Source organism: Punctularia strigosozonata, assembly GCF_000264995.1.
Source record: "Punctularia strigosozonata HHB-11173 SS5 unplaced genomic scaffold PUNSTscaffold_17, whole genome shotgun sequence".
Taxonomy (NCBI): Eukaryota; Fungi; Basidiomycota; class Agaricomycetes; order Corticiales; family Punctulariaceae; genus Punctularia; species Punctularia strigosozonata.
Genome location: NW_006767449.1, coordinates 122414 through 138434, shown reverse-complemented (window position 1 = coordinate 138434; position 16021 = coordinate 122414). Strand labels below are relative to the sequence as shown.

The following is a 16021-nucleotide window of genomic DNA, read 5'->3' as shown; positions in this document are numbered from 1 at the left end:
TGCGCAGCGCCCACTGCCCAGATTCTTTCGACCAACACTATAATTCCAATTACATGCCAGTACACTGATGATACTAAAGATATGACGATAATGCAGGATGCGATATGATCAAGTAGCCGCGTATTTTCGTTTCATGTTCTTGGTGAGCTCGCGCAGCATGGCCACCGTTACGGCTGGGCGACTTTCCTCCGACGTGAACGTCGCGGACGACGGCATGCTCGTCGACGGAGAGGTGGTTGTACCATTGCTGTACGTCGTAGTCGAGCTACGCGCGTGTACCTTGAGGTCGGCGATCGGCGAGGCTGATGGAGTTCCAGCAGGTCCAGACTTGAACCGTTTGTGGTCGGGACTGCATCGCCAAGTCATCGTCAATCCCGGCTGTGATGCGGAAATAGCAGGGGCTTACATGGTCGATTCCGGTTCAGGCGCTGGACGTTTGGGAGTGACAATAGGAGGGCTATGGGTCGCAGCAAACTCGCGCAACGCGGTACTTTGCACCTCGATCGCAGGCCTCATTTCGCGGAGGGCGGCAGATAAGCTCGCTTTAGGAACGAACATCTCCGTGCAGTTCTTGGAAAATGTCTCGACGAGGGCAACTACGAGCTTGCAGATATCGTCGAAGACGCGTTCTTTCGGGAAGTCTGAACGAACCGCGTCAGCTTCATCAGGCATATGGGAAGCTGGTAGCCCAACCTTCTCCTGACGCATTCCGGTTCCGAAGGTCCGCTAGTAGCTGCGACGCAATGTGGGCTAACGGCGGAGAGCTAAGCCACGATATCAAGGTGTTGTATGCGGTCCTGCAACAGACCAGTGTATGAGCATAGATAGATCGAAACAGGCAGGATAGTACATACCCAGAGTCGCGTAGAGAATCGATGCTGATGACTGGCAATACGTCCGAGGGCGGGGCATTGCCGCAAATATCGAGCACTGAGTGGGCAGTGACAGCGAGCAAGTCCACGTAGGTTTTGAGTAATTGACCATAGAGAGTCCAGTGATCTTGATACGGAGGCATCAGCACAGATAGTGGATGCGCTCAGCAAGTCTTACAGTTATCGCTCGCGGAACAACGAGCCAACCAATCGCCGGAGTAGTCTTTGACAGGCTCTGCAAGAGCTTTGAATACGCCTTCGACGGTCAGCCTACGGGCAAGGCTGCATTGCACATCCATATCCAACGATTCAAGCGCTGTACGGAATCTCCCATCCACGTCCTTCATCGAGGTTCTGGTCTCGATGGTTGTATAGCTTTTGATAACTCTGAGCTCAATCCACCGATTGATCTGCGTCCGTGGTCGATGAGCGTCGGCCAATGGCTAAAGGAATGATGAAAGGCACCTGACTGGTCAAGACCTCCGGTATGTCCGGAGTCTCGCCCCAATGTATGAGGACTAACGAAGGTACGATGCGTCGTGCAGGTGATAAAGACTCGAGCAGGTCTCGTAGGCGAGTACAATCGTCCAGTGCTTGGTATCGCCTGCGGCTTCGTTGTCAGCAGGGCTTGTATAACAATAACAAGAGTAAGACTGACTGTTCTATGTCGTCCGAAGGATCTGGCGGTGTGCATTCAAAAATGATCAGCCCAGGAGATTCTTCAACCGAGCTCGATGAGGCTGCATCGGGTGCCAGCGATATGGAAAATATGGCCTCCGACACCCAATCACCCGAGTTTGGCACATCCAGCTTCTTCTCCACCCAGATGGCGGTACTGTCGTTCGCCGGATTAGTCGAGAGCCATATGCGCCAGATCGGGGAAATCGCCGCGACATCGGCTTCAGACATCTTGCCCTTCACCACCGCGCGGGCGCTCTCTAAAAACGTGCCCTCCGCCCATCTTCGCTGATTCTCTAGCTTACTCTATGGGCGCCCATGAATTTCCGCCCGTCTTACGCGACAAAGGCGAAGTTGCAACGCACCTCTTTAAGTACCTCCGCCAGCTGCGCGTCACTCAGCCTCGGCTTGTATGCGCTCTTCGTACGCTTCCTCGGTTGCCGCTTGGGGCTCGTGCGCGATGAGGTTGTCGAGAATGCTGGCGTGACTTGCCGGGAGGACGCGCTCACGGACATCCGGTCCCGCTGAACCTTCTTGTTATAATCGTCACTGCGGCGACAAGCCTCCTTCCACTCGGCTCGGTCGATCGTCTTTTCCTTCCACCTGCCGAAGCACTCCTTCACCAGCACGCCCTTCCGCTCAAACGCGAGCGCCTCCTCGCGAGCGATGTCCTTATCGAAGGCTCGCTGCTTTCCCTGAGCTTTCTCCGAAATGGACACCGATGGGGTGCCGGGATCGAGCTGCAGCGCGCCCTTGGGCTTGGCCAGATCAAGCGCCGGAGGGGTGGCTAGCGGTGGCGGAGGGAGTTTAGAGGTGCTTGGGGAGCTGGGAACCAGAGGACTCAGAACCCCGGAGGTACTGTTCGCTGCCGAAAGCGAGGCAACTTTCGGGAAGCTGAGGAAGGATCCCATGGTACTGGACTGCTTGAAAGAGTTTTCGAGCAGCGTCCCGGTCGGTGTGGCCGGAAGCGATACAGGTGGCCTACGGCCGAGTGCTGGCTGCTGGCTCGGCGTCAATGGTGTGCGGGGACCTTGTGTAATGATTTCCGTCGGCTTTCTGAAGAGACCGCGTAGGTTGCTCGTGTCGAGTTTGAGAGGGGATGGTTTAGCACTAGTACCAGAGCCTGGTGTTTGAGACGTTGGAAACGGTGATACTGCTGGAGGTGTCTGACATAACGGCACGCCACCCGTGGTGGTCTGATCAAAGGACATGTTTCCGTTGGGTGGAGTGGAAAACGATGGCGCGCTGCCCTCTGGCGGGGGAGTTGAGAACATGTTCTGCACGGCGGTTCGGGGTGGGGTCGAATCCGCAGAGGGAGGCTGAAAAGAATTTTTGAGGGGCGATGGCTTGAATTCTCTGGCGGTAGGGTTGAGTATTGGGGTAGTAGAGATTCCGGTTCCATTGACGGCAGGTGATGGTTGCGGGTCGTGCTCGGTCTTCGTGCCGGTTGATCCAAAGATGGATGTCGATGAAGTTGCGGCTGTCGGAGGTGATCCCCATAATGGGACAGCAGGTGTAGCCGCTGGGGGTGGAAAACCGGAAGATGAACCAGCTTGCGATTGCTTCGCTTCTGGAGAGGCGGGCTTGGTTGAGAAGAACGATGGTTGTGCTGGTGCAGCGGAGAACGCGGATGGCGCTGCACCAAATGCGGTGCTGGCCGTGGATCTAAAGGCTGAAGTCGGATTGATCCCGAAGGCTGAGGTAGGAGGAGCGGCACCGAACGCCGACGTTTGCCCGAAAGCGTTGGGTACTTGGGCTTGTGCTAATGACGCAAAAGCGGACATCGCCGGTGCCTGGGCTGTTGGCACGAAAGCATTGTTGGATGATGGGGCTGCAGCAGAGAAAGGACTGCTCGTTGGAGCGTTGTTGCCGAATGCAGAGAATACTGATGCAGGTGCAGGTGCAGGCGCCGATGTTGCAGGTGCTGGAGCATCCTCCGCGTCTTCGCCCTCCTCGCCAGCGCTCACAGGCGTCAGTACGATATCATCCTCCTGTGCGTCCTCTGCTTCACCATCGTGCCCGTCCTCATCCGCATCCTGAGCTGCGCCAGTGCTCGCGGCAACATCGGGCGACGTCCCATCGATAATATCCGGATAGTCCAGCTCTCCATCGAAATGCACCCGATCGTGCACATCCTTCCATCCCAGGTGGTCCAATATACAGACCACCAGGAATATCATCCCGACATTCCCTCGCTGCGCAAGCGCCGCGACGAGTTCATTGAAAATGTCAAGCGCGGGCTCGAAATTGAGCGGGGACGATTTGGTTATGGGCGAAGACGCGTCCTGAACAGCGTTGCGGAAGCGGGTGGCGATCGCGAAGACCGGGTCAGCGAGGATGTGCGGTGGAATGTCGTCGCGGCGCTCCTTCTGGTCGCGAATATGAATGAGACGGTGGTAGACGCGCATCTCGACCTCAGTCGGGGATTGGTATTTCCCTCGTTGATCTTCGTAGAACTCTTTCAGGCTTTGCAAGGCTGATTCAGATTATGAGAGGTGCCCGTGAACAAGTGAGTGAAGCGTACGCACTGTACATAAGTTGCCGAACCTCCTCTTGAAGTTGGAGTGCAAATGACTGTTCGTTGCCCTTGATGTATAAGGCGAGGATGTGAAAGCGCGCGCAACGATCGTGACACTCGATCGCGATAGGTCCACAGTCATGCTGAATTGTAAAGTCGTTTCGAACCGAACGACTGCGGTCGCGAATGAACGCGTGCGTCTCAGAAAAGCCACCCCGAGGGAGAAGGTCGCGGAAGAGGTAATCAAGGGTTTTCTGCAGCGTGAAGTGAGCTTGATATACGTCGTTCTCAGAGTCAAGATGAGTTCACCTTGAGTACCGGCGGTGGTCGCAGGTCAGACGGGATCGTCTGGTCGCCCACAGCTCGAGCGTACCGTTTGACCGCTCTCTTGTGGTCGATCTTGTTTGTTCCGGGGATCTGCAGGCCGGAATCAGCGCAGCCTTACGTTATTCACAGAAGAGGCGATTGAACGTACGAGTTCCCATTTGTCCAAGAAGTTCTCGCTCCATCGCACGTAGCGCTCGAACCGGGGGCACATGTCCATGCAGGTGCCGACCATGTTGATCGCATCCTCCAAGCGTTTTGGAACCAACGGATCGTCCATCTTTCCTTCTGCGATCGCACGCTTACGTTCCAGCTCGCGGGCTTTGGTCAACTAGAGACCATGTTGGTAAGAACGTGAAAGCCCTAGCGCAACTGTCGTCACTTACTTGCTTGCGATACTCCTTCACTTCTTCGATGGTTTCGAGCACGGGCTCCTCCTCCGGTTCCACCTCGTGTTCATCTTCGACCTCGTGTTCGAGTTCGTCGACTTGTTCCTCCTCCTCTCCGTGTTCGGCGTCTGTCCCGTCGCCCTCCACTTGCTCATCCACGTCGGGAGCATTCACGACCGGACTTGCTCTACCACTCTGGATTCGCCCTCCTCTCCCGCCCCTTGACGTCCTATGCTTGGATCCGTGATGTCCTCCGCGTTCCCACCTCTCCGAGTCCGCACCGTTGCCCGCGACGTGACTAGCTACCCAATGTTTGTTCTTCGAGACCGGCCGTCGAGACGCGCCATTGATGCGTAAGCCACCGCGTCCTCTGGTATGAGTCGTTGTAGTAGCCTCCATTGCAGATACTTTGAGGTCGCTTGCCGCGCCGCAAGGCGCACAGGACCTTGTAGTCAGAGTCGAGGGCAGCCACTAGCCAGGCGCGGGAGCGCGTTCATTAGCCGCCTACACAGCCATCATCAATTACCGAGGTCGGTTTCTCAACTTGAAATCAGCGAGGCCGCAATCCTACTTGTTGGTCTGGCGGCCCAAAAGCTCTACAGTAACAAAGAGATGCAGGCAACGCAAAACAGCCGCCTTTTTGAATGCAACACATTAAAGCGTGGACAGCAAGGTAAATGACCGGGCACCGGCACTTTCTAGTCTCATAAAGCGCCGGATTTTAATTAATCCCAGAAAAAAAGTGCAGCTGGTCCGGAGAACCTCCCAGATAAGGCAATATTGTGGGGTGTAATGCCATACATGATAGCTTTGCGTCGCAGAAAACGAATGATTCATTCGAGTAACCCGTGAACCGAACACCGCCTAAGAGACTTCTCCCATCTCCCGCAATGCCAGAATAATTGCGCCGGTTGAAGATACCGAGGTCGACATTCTGGTCTGATAAAAGGTATACTGGACCTGGTAAAGCCGCAAAAGGAAAGAGAAAAAGAAAAATCTCCGATACGGGGAATCGAACCCCGAGCTGCCGCGCACTGGTTCTATTCCCACGTTGAAAGGCGGCAATGTTAGCCGTTACACCATATCGGATTGGTATGAAATCCACATTTTAAATATATATAGAAACCTGAGCACCTTGTGCTCTCTCACCGAGGCAGCGGAGTCCCGACATCAGGGAAACCGGATCCTTCTTAATCCGTCACAACCATCTAGATGCCCAGCGGCCTGGTCAGTTCTCACCTGATCATATACATATCTATGTAACATCACAATGCTCATATCGCTGGTGAGCCTTATGTGCTCGGTGAAGCCTTAGCAATGTTCGCAAGGCAGCTGTTACCATGATATAATATATATCTATGACAGCGCACCTACCTGGCGAGGCTTCCCAGCAAGCATGTGATGTGACAAGCTATACCTTCGACATGAGCCTTGTATTGCGATGTACACCCGCAGTCACCTTAGAGCTTCATATAGCTGGTCAATCTATAACTATCCGAACATCACTCAATATCATAGAACCAGAACATATGGAGGACAAGGGACGGCCATGTTCGCCGTCAACCACCCGCGGCTGTTAAGTTCCTTCCAAAGATCAATACCACGACATCTTGCGCGCTCCGGAGCTCGGACAGAGCTCCTTGACTCGGGCCTGAACGTAGTAAGTTTTGAACTCTGCACCACGGGATTTCTCCTTCTCATATCCGCATTCAAACGAACTCATCACTATATTATCGAGTCCACGCGGCAGTTACCTTACTTTTGCCATTCACTCAGAATGCACTTGTTGAACAAGAAAAACGTGTTGTTGAAGTAAGGAGGTCATAATGTATGCAGACTGTTTCGAACAATGTTGAGGAATCGAGGACCAGCTATGGCATGCACACTGGGTCGAGGAAGGCTGATGCGGAGGACACCATCTCAAAACCTCTACAGCAAGGTGCACTGCAACTGTCAAACGAAAGAGTACTGTGCTGGACAGTGTAGGGAATTACGTGGCGAACCAGCGACTCTACATTGTGATATGTCCATACTGCGGGACTCAGATAAATCACGATCAATTGTGTTCCTCGTTTTCCTAGTCTCGGGCTTCTTTTGTCCCTGGCAATTCATCGCTTCCGCCTTTGGAGTAGAGGTCCTGTGCGTCAAGGTATTCCTCGCTGTCGTTATCATCAAAACCCTGGTCGTCCGTACCAGATTCCTCGCTGTCGGTGTTGTCATCGCAGGTGCAGTCTTCAGCATGACAGTCTCTGATGAGGCGTACAAGGTCATCCGACAGAGCAGCGTAATACACATCAGTCTGACTGTAGGAGGCTGTGTAAATCCATGGTCGGCGGAAAGTTGGAGAGCGATAGCGTACCGTGTCATCGTGAACATTAAACTATCTAGCTGCAGCTCGAGGTTCCATTCATATCCATCATAGTAACATGATACGACGGTTGATGCGTTACCGCCATCCTCGTCCCAGGCCCAATAACCCCATGCCACAGTCGGAGGTCCGACTTCGACGTGGGGGTATTCGAAGAAATACAGGATGGGCGGGATCATGCCACCTGCGGGCAATGTTGCGATGTTGGTTGTCCCCTTCGTTGCCAACTCTGAGACTGGAGGAATAAACGTGAGAAAACAGACATACGATCGCCACAATCAAGCACATTACTACCTGCGCCAAGGTCAGTGGCAGAGACCTGCAGACAGTCTGCCAAACGAATTCCATGAACAAGCAGCCATGACCACGCCGACATGATGCCGGAATTTGGGCATGCATGAGTGTGGAACGAAACGCCGGATATACCGGACAGTACATCAACAGTATGGCTGAGTAAACTATCAATATCAGATGTCCATAGTTAGAAAGGTAGAAGTATACCGAATCGTGCCATCCGCAAGTACATCGTAGGAATTGACATTGGATTCTGCTGCTAAACCATCGATCTGGACCAGAGAACGACTGTGGCAGGAATTGGTTACCCCAGTAACGGCCCTACCTCGCCAATGAATACATGGATGGTCATCTCGGCCAATGTTCAAAACCGGTCCAACGCTTGCAAATTCTGCGTTGAGAATGTGAGAGGTAAACAGATAGTCGTCGATATGTCCATCATCGCGTGATGCGAGCAATTCTTCCAGCAACGCTGATTTGGATGATTCGAGCGTCCGGTGGCTTGTAGCACCCGATATGTGGTGCAACCAAACGGGATGCGCCTTTCCTTTGCAGTGGCGATCAATTAACGTTCAATGAGAAGGACAACATGAGCGAAGTGACCTGAACTCGTGGGGGCCTGCGATAACTGCGATCCCAGTATAATCGTCGGCGTCGCAATTCCACCTCTGAAAGCTCGATATCAAACACGATACGACCACTTTGATCGACATAGGGAGAGTATTCGATCTGCGGTGAACAGACTTAGTACCGGGTTTAGATTGTCCGAAAAAGAGTCAACGAACGTAAACCAAGGTCTTCTGTGATCGAACTGTAATATAACCATTACCCCCAAGACAGGGTGTACCATACCAATATAGCTCATAAAGTTGGGATACGTAGTCTCTCAGAGATTGCAGGGTGTCCTGATGGGAATTCTGTAGGCATTAATAATATGCGTGGCGAACAGCTTACTCGTATTTCATGCGTCTATACCGTAATGAGCCATGTGACATCGCCATACGGGAATTTCACATACTTACCGATATCACTACATGTCTCAACTTCTCTATCGAGTTTATGCCGGTCATGCACGCTTTGGCATCTGTCCGACCTGTTTGTGAGCATGATCATGAGCTCGCGTGATGCAAAGGTGTGGCCGGACATGGAACACTGACCTGCGTAAGTCACATAGAAGGGAGCGGAACCGTCTCGCGAGTACCCGAGCAATTGCTCGACGTTAGCAAACCTGGTGCAAGACGTTCAGACGCGGGCGTGGCAGAGGATCCCAACTCACCGCGAGCGTAAGTACTGAAGCAACGCTAGCTTGATATTATATGCAGCGTCGCGACGCGAATACCTCTTCATGACCAACGTCTCCTGCGTGGACCGAAGAGAGACGAGATATGCTGCCGCATCTTCCCCGTGCAGCTGACGCAGCTTCCGTTGTATGATGAGGTCCGAGAGGCGGAATAGCATGAACTCGAATCGCAGATATCAGCCAGGTACTCGGCCAAACGGAACAGAACTCACATCGCCATCGTATGCGCTCTCGGATTTCGGTGTTATAGCGATGTTATCAACAGTTCGCTGAATTCCCTCAAGGATGATTCTCAGATTCGCCATCTCCAGCCCTGAGTCAATTCGTGCGTTGATCTTTGGGTTGATCTGTGAGGAATGAGGCAGGAAGGTCCTTTGGGAGGCGTACCCCAAATATATCGAGTGCATCCTGAAACTCGAGCGAAATCCGGCGCAGTTCCATGTTGATCTTGGAATAGTTTGCGAGTCGCTTGAGCATACTGAGCTCTGATAGTTTCTCAGCAAGGTTCTGGGTGCGGTCGAATGTTCTTGTCACGAACTGAGTTCTGGAACTACGGAAAACGGAGGCAAGCAACGGTACCTCAAAAGGTCCGCGAGATCAGGACTGAGAATTGCAGGCACTTGGACGTCCATTCGCATAACCTTGTGCGCTATTGCACCCGCAACTGTCGCGGCACGGCGCGCCAGTAGCTGACAATCCTCTCTGTTAGACTTGGCTCTCTGCATTTTTGTACTAACAGTTCATTATACCTCGCGGATGTAGAGCCTGATCCTCACCTCAGCTATCTTCGCAATCTGTGCCGCAGTGCCGAGAACACTCTCGAGATAGGTGCCCGCAATGGGAATAGCCTTTGTAGCGATTGCAGCAGTCTCCAAGACCATGGCGGTGTCCATTGTAGACCGGAATGTTCCCAAAGATGATGCCGGAGGTGAACTAGTTATTGCGCCGTCGTGCAGAAGGGGTGACCACTGACAGGGTGCAAAGCTCTGTGATGTTGTTGGCGATGCTCTTATCACTAGCCTAGGCATAAACTCTGTATAGCATCTATCAGAACGCCGCTGCGTAAGCTGTTGTGCTCCACCGCCATTGAGGTGCTTCGTATCATATATTTTGCGTGAAGATGCCGTCCATGGGCTGCATGGGCCCTACGCGTGGCCTTTTTGATAGCCTACTTGGCATGAATAGGCCTTAGAGCTTGAGCGGTCGACGACGGGCTGTTCGACGGCCACGGTGGCGGGAACGGGTCGCGCTGGGATTACTGCGGTTTTGTTGCGCGGCTCGATCTCCAACGTTGCGATTGGAAAGGCAAGTACCCGCAGTTTGCTAGTCTCATGCATGGCGATACATGTGTGGTATGGTATGGCATGGTGCAAAGTATGTTTGCGGTGAACACGATCCGCTCCTAGTTGCCGACTGTGCCACCGAGTCGGTGAGGCCCGACGTGGACGCTTGAGCGAACAGCGCCACAGCCGCTACGTATATACCTTTGCTCGCTACGCGCATCTCCAGCACTTCACGCCCGTCTCTCCAGGGTTGTCTCTCGTCTCTCCCCTGGTGTAGCTGCCCAGCATGGCCGTCGACCCTGTTCCGATAGAGACAATGCACGAGGACATGATCGTATGCTCACATTACTCACCATCAGACTACTGAATAACTAAAGCCTTGGACCGTCACCAGCACGATGCTCAACTGGACTATTACGGCAAACGCCTCGCCACATGCTCGTCAGATCGTACCGTACGGGTCTTTGACGTGGTAGATGGCGAATCCCAACGATCTGGTGGCGGACAAACATTGAAGGGGTAGGGGTCACACATTCACTAGTATGCGCACCTGCTGCTAAACGACTCACTCGCCACGTAGGCACACTGGGCCTGTGTGGCAGGTCGCATGGGGGCACCCGAAATATGGACACATCCTCGCATCTTGCTCATACGACGGCAAAGTTCTCATTTGGAAGGAGGAGCCTAGGCAAGGACCGAACCCGGGCGGCTGGACGAAGATCAAGGAACATAGCCTACACAGCGCCTCTGGTACGCAAATGCCTTTCTACCGCTTCCCCAGTATACTTAACCATGTGCCTGTAGTGAACTCTGTCTCCTGGGCTCCCCACGAGCTCGGTGCCATGCTCGCGTGCGCCTCCTCCGACGGCAAAATCTCCGTCCTATCCTTCAAAAGTACGTTTCCCTACTTCTTCACCCTCGCACCCGCTTGACCTTCCTCCTCTTCGGCAGACGATGGCCAATGGGGCGCAGACATATTCAACGGCCACGCGATCGGCTGCAATGCAGTCTCCTGGGCGCCCGCGACGCAGCCCGGCTCGCTCATCGCGCCTCAGCAGCCGACTCCGCCAGGCGCGAACCCGAGCTCTCAGGGCGTGAAGCGCTTCGCGAGCGCGGGTTGCGACAACCTTGTCAAGATCTGGGGCTACCGAGAGGACACGCAGTCTTGGATCGAGGAAGAGGTGCTCGAAGGACACACCGACTGGGTGCGCGACGTCGCTTGGGCGCCGAACATTGGCTTGCCTAGGAGCTACATCGCTACCGCCTCGCAGGTGCGGCATCGCGCGTAGCCAATCTGTGCCGTTCTGACATAAAAAACGCCTCACAGGACAAGACGGTTCTCATTTGGACGAAAGACACCCCGACCTCTCCCTGGCAAAAGACCGCGCTCGACCCCTCCGCGGCCGTCGCGCCCTCTCCGTCGCCAACCAAGACCGGCTCACCCGGAAAGTTCCCCGACGTCGTCTGGCGCGTCTCGTGGAGTCTCGCAGGCAACATCCTCGCCGTCAGCTGCGGCGATGGGAAAGTCACGCTGTGGAAGGAGAACTTGAAGGGTGGATGGGAGTGCGTCAGCGATATGAATAGCTGAGCGGTGTTTAATAGAGATTCTGGATTCTCCCATACCGGTGATGACTTCCTTTTCTTGAGAAGCCGGCTTCGTCCACATCGGCTTTATACCGAATAAATATGTTTTGACTACATACTCACTACATCTGAGGAGCCTGCGGCGGTTCCCTGGGTAGGAGACGTGCTTTTCGGTGATGTGAGCGCCTGCACACGAAAGCGCGTGATGTCATGGGTACGCAAACACGTGCCAGCGGTGAAAGACTTCGCCAAGTAGTTTTGCAGGGCACTGGTCACTAGCTACTTACCCTCACGGTGCGTATGCAAGTTTCAATATCGCCAGAAACACGAGTCGAAGTGTGTTGCCGATTGCAGGTTGTTCCCCACTTCTTGATAGAGCCGCGCATTTGCCCGATGGAGGTCGAGCGATTCCCGTTCGCACTGCATACCTCCGTGCTACAAACGGCGGTGGCGGCTCTGGCACTTACCTGGGTGATCTACTACGCCGCCTTTGTACGCCATACTCGGTGCGATCCTGATCTCCGGTCAACCCCATTCCCGCCGGGCCCCAAAAAGGCTGCCTTCACCGGTCACTTGCATCTCCCGCGATACGATGGTCGGTTCAACAGGCTCCTCGGGCGCATATTTGGCCCTGTCGTTCGAATCGCATACGGCTACTCGGTTAACATCTTTGGGCTCTCCGGGAGGCCATCCAACTCGACACACGAGGTAATCCTCGTCAACTCGTCAGCACTCGCCGTTCAGCTGCTCGAGCGAAAGAGCGGGACCTACTCGTCTCGAGCTAGGTCTATCGCCGCAGGCAAGCACCTTAGTCAGGATAAAAGGCTTGTGCTGCTGCCGTACGACGACACTTGGAAACGACATCATCGAGCGTTTGCTCGCCTCTTCGGCAAAGATAAAATCAACAACACGTACCGCAAAGCGTTGGATCAAGAGAGTCTGTTCCTCGTTCAAGGTCTCGTCGCTTGCAGCGATACGGATCAGAGGCCCGTCGATGGCGTGACTGCTTTGACATCACGATTCACGGCTTCATCCGTTCTGCAGATCGCATACGCACGCAGGGCGCTATCTAGTCATGACCAGATCCTCAAAAACCTCGCCAAAGTATCCGAAAACATTGCCCTCGCGTCCACACCCGGTGCCTTCTGGGTGGAAACCCTTCCGTTCCTCGATATCTTGCCGATGTGGATCAGCCCATGGAAACGGAGGCTAAAAGAGGCTCATGACTTCGAGATGTCCATCAACGGCGGACTGGTTGCCGACGTACAACGTCGCATCACCGAAGTCGATGATAGCATATTCGATGCCTCGTCGAGCAGGATAAACGTGGCGGAATGCTGCACTGCTCAGCTGCTGAGCGCAAGAGATACCCTACGACTGGACCTTGACGATATCGCCTATCTTGCAGCTACTGTCTTCGAAGCTGGAACCGAGACCACCGCAATGACGTTAAACACGTTCCTTCTGGCCTGCATCTGCTTCCCGGACTTCGTTCCACGAGCTCGATCCGAGATTGACAGGGTATTGTCTGCATATCAGATCCTAGATCAGTCAGTCCCTAAACTCTCAGCCAATCTACCGTCTTTCGATCATATGGAGCAGATGCCCTACGTTCGAGCAGTGATTCGCGAGACGCTTCGCTTCACCCCGACGGGTAGTACAGGCGTCGCGCACATCTCGACATCCGTCAGGGATGATGATATCGAGTATGAAGACCCGAACGGCGCGAGGATACGCTACCGTATTCCGGCGGAATGCACGGTGCTGCCCAATATTTACGGCATACACCATGACGCGGCTCTGTATCCAGACCCGTATCGTTTCCGGCCCGAACGTTTCCTCCCTTCTGGACTGGGTGCTGGGCAAAGTCCGCCCATCAATGCCAGGGGTCAGCGAGGATCGTCCTCGGATCTCACTGCCGGCCACCATGCTTTTGGCTTCGGGCGACGCATTTGCCCTGGTTTGGACCTCGCGTCAAACTCGTTGTTCATATCTGTATCGCGGATTTTGGCATGCTTGGATATCCAGCCGACATCGTTTGCCAAAGAGCGGGCCCAAGCTCTCAGGGAAGAGGATCGTCGGTGGAGGGAGGGATGGAAGTGCAAGATCCGCGCACTGTGCGACAAAGAATCCGCGGCTCTAGACGCGATTATCGATGAAAGCGAGTTAGAACGCCAAGGCCATCCCTACTTGGCGCCTCTTCTCGACGCATACAATACTTTCAGGCTTTCCAAAGAGGACTTCGAAAAATGTCTGCGCATCGCTGTCAGGAACCCGGAGAGATTACGGACAGTAGAAACGTCGCTTGCAAGGGTATGATGCTTCAAGTTTGCCGGTTGTACGTAGGTTTGAATCAGTTAATATGTATATAATTCCGTCAGAGGCAAACAGTTTATCCAGGTTTCACCAGGACCGATCCGCATCGAACATATACACCTCTTGTAGCCTACAGTGACTCGACACCGGTACGAGCACACGAGTACAATCCAGTTCCCTTCGCATTCTTAGGCGTGCAAACATATCAGGCGAAGACTTTGCGCAGCCATTGGATAACCTCCTCCGCCCATTCTTCGCCGTCACCGGTGCCCAACACCCAGTTGACGCTGATATGGTTATGACCTTTCGCCACGATCCTGTCCACCTTCCGACCGCTATCGATCCTCTCCAATTCTTGCTTAAACAGGTCCTCGCTCTTGACGACGAACGTCGGTTCCTTCTCTGCGTCGACGATCAGCACCGGGGGGAGTGCCTTCACCTTGTCGGCCGGTAATGCCTTCAGCAACCCCAGGGGGACGTGCGTCTCGTAGGTGTCAGCGGTCCCATAGTACTGCTCCATGATATCCGTAGGCAGCGCAGAGCGCAAGCCCGGGATCTCGAATGCATACGTTCCTGCCTCCAAGACCAGGGCCTTGGTGCGCGCAAGGATGTCGGTGCCGGCGAGGAGTTCCGGATGCAAGTACAGCGTCGCGACGTTGATCGCGCCCGCCGAGTGTCCCGACGCCACGATGCGGTCCACGTCGAGAGTGACGTTGCCCGTGTTCAGCGAGGCAGCGTTCTTGATGACCCAGAGTATCGCATCGCGGATGTCCTCGGACTGGGCGGGAAATTTGGCCTCCGGCGCGAGACGGTAGTCGGGGATGACGACGACGAGGCCCTTGCGAGCGAAGAATGAGCCGACGGTGGCGTAGACGAGGCCTTGACTCGGCTCAAGGATCCTGTCTCCGTGAACGAAACCGCCGCCGTAGGCCCAAAAGAGGACTGGGCTCGGCTCGGCCGAACCAGACGGAGGGTAATAGACATCGAGCTACACAAACAATCACTCTCACGGACCAAGTATAAGTACCGCTAAAACCCATCTTACCTGGTGGCGATCGGTGGACCCGTACTTGAACGTCTTGCGCTCGACACTTGTGATCGTGCCTTTCGCTGCCAAGACAGACGGTAGAAGCGCTTGGATAGCTACGGCAGAGTCATGTCAGCCTAGGTGGTCGTGAACGCGGTCGAGCAACTGACTGATAGGCAAGACGTCAGAGATGCTTTCGCATTGCTCTTGGGTTTGGCTCCTGATGGCGTCCATGATGATCGGTGACTGTGAGTTTCTGAGTTGCCTGACAAGTTGGCCAGTCCTCCGGTTTAAATACCTGGAGTTTGACTCTGAGATTATAAGGGGTGGTGCGCGGATGTACATTTTCACATGCAGGTGAGACGAAAGAACCCTACAAGTTCACCCGCGTCGAAGAAGACGCATCTGGACTACAGGGTGTTCGCAGCACCTCGAATGGTAGACGGATTTGCGAAACGAACATTGCCTTCAATTGAGAATAAATCTATGCCTACGGTGCCGTCGCCATCAGTAACAAAGGCAGCTACATAAACAATATGTTATTGTCCAAACCGCCCTCCATTAGGCTTCTGACGCTGACGCTGGCTTGTTTCCATGGTCCCGCTACCTTTTTCAAGCACGCAATGACCCTCGTCTGCTCCCACGTTCCGGTCCGCGGAGGCTAGTGAACTAGGATTCAACTCGAGCATAACAAATCCTCCCCAGCCGGCGCGTTTATCGGTGTATAGGCCGCATGTATCCTCCGATGAGTCCATGATCTGACAGACATGCCATCAAATACAGCTTGAATGCGGCAGAAGTCGATGAATTATACTTAGGAAGGAAAAGGCAGCGCTCGCTCGCAAGAATGTGAAATGTAGAGTACTCTCAGTACATGATGAGCGCAGAAAGAAGCCGCGCCGCGAGTATATTCACACACTCGCAGTCGCTCCTTCAACCACCTCACGGTCTACATTCCCGTTTGCGACAGTTCCAGAAAGTCATGGCTATCGCGTTTGGTTTCATGGTTGAAACGATACTTCTGCAAGTGCAAGGCAACAATGTCAACCTCATGCCGTCTATCCGTGA

The 16021-nt window shown here is 54.1% G+C and overlaps 5 protein-coding genes and 1 non-coding gene across 6 annotated transcripts; 2 read left to right on the top strand and 4 right to left on the bottom strand.

The window, feature by feature from the left end:
- Nucleotides 1-108: 108 nt before the first annotated feature.
- Nucleotides 109-5180, bottom strand: PUNSTDRAFT_146422 (uncharacterized protein; the record flags this gene model as incomplete). The annotated part of the gene is made up of 12 exons (XM_007388173.1): nucleotides 109-349; nucleotides 407-641; nucleotides 694-797; nucleotides 855-999; nucleotides 1051-1282; nucleotides 1338-1476; nucleotides 1531-1856; nucleotides 1916-4026; nucleotides 4079-4322; nucleotides 4378-4485; nucleotides 4544-4723; nucleotides 4779-5180. 12 exons carry the CDS (start codon nucleotides 5178-5180, stop codon nucleotides 109-111), a joined length of 4467 nt encoding a protein of 1488 aa, XP_007388235.1.
- A 598-nt stretch (nucleotides 5181-5778) lies between these two features.
- On the bottom strand, nucleotides 5779-5870 carry PUNSTDRAFT_t94. Its single transcript has one exon. It is a non-coding gene; the product is annotated as a tRNA-Glu (tRNA).
- A 988-nt stretch (nucleotides 5871-6858) lies between these two features.
- Nucleotides 6859-9624, bottom strand: PUNSTDRAFT_138481 (uncharacterized protein; the record flags this gene model as incomplete). The annotated part of the gene is made up of 8 exons (XM_007388172.1): nucleotides 6859-7094; nucleotides 7232-7384; nucleotides 8601-8671; nucleotides 8720-8904; nucleotides 8956-9078; nucleotides 9131-9228; nucleotides 9282-9432; nucleotides 9493-9624. The coding sequence occupies 8 exons, from the start codon at nucleotides 9622-9624 to the stop codon at nucleotides 6859-6861; spliced, it is 1149 nt and encodes a 382-aa protein (XP_007388234.1).
- Nucleotides 9625-10257: 633 nt separating this feature from the next.
- Nucleotides 10258-11725, top strand: PUNSTDRAFT_92778 (protein transporter SEC13). The gene is made up of 6 exons (XM_007388171.1): nucleotides 10258-10360; nucleotides 10421-10545; nucleotides 10607-10776; nucleotides 10831-10920; nucleotides 10978-11297; nucleotides 11354-11725. Exons 1-6 carry the CDS (start codon nucleotides 10313-10315, stop codon nucleotides 11612-11614), a joined length of 1014 nt encoding a protein of 337 aa, XP_007388233.1. The 5' UTR covers nucleotides 10258-10312; the 3' UTR covers nucleotides 11615-11725.
- A 593-nt stretch (nucleotides 11726-12318) lies between these two features.
- On the top strand, nucleotides 12319-13641 carry PUNSTDRAFT_19829 (cytochrome P450; the record flags this gene model as incomplete). Its single annotated transcript, XM_007388170.1, has 2 exons — nucleotides 12319-12920; nucleotides 12975-13641. Coding segments are annotated over 2 exons (1269 nt in total), but the record flags the coding sequence as incomplete, so codon positions are not given.
- A 381-nt stretch (nucleotides 13642-14022) lies between these two features.
- Nucleotides 14023-15223, bottom strand: PUNSTDRAFT_146420 (alpha/beta-hydrolase). Its single transcript, XM_007388169.1, has 3 exons — nucleotides 15124-15223; nucleotides 14972-15069; nucleotides 14023-14914 (listed from the first exon to the last, which is right to left on the bottom strand). Exons 1-3 carry the CDS (start codon nucleotides 15185-15187, stop codon nucleotides 14132-14134), a joined length of 945 nt encoding a protein of 314 aa, XP_007388231.1. The 5' UTR covers nucleotides 15188-15223; the 3' UTR covers nucleotides 14023-14131.
- Nucleotides 15224-16021: the final 798 nt, after the last annotated feature.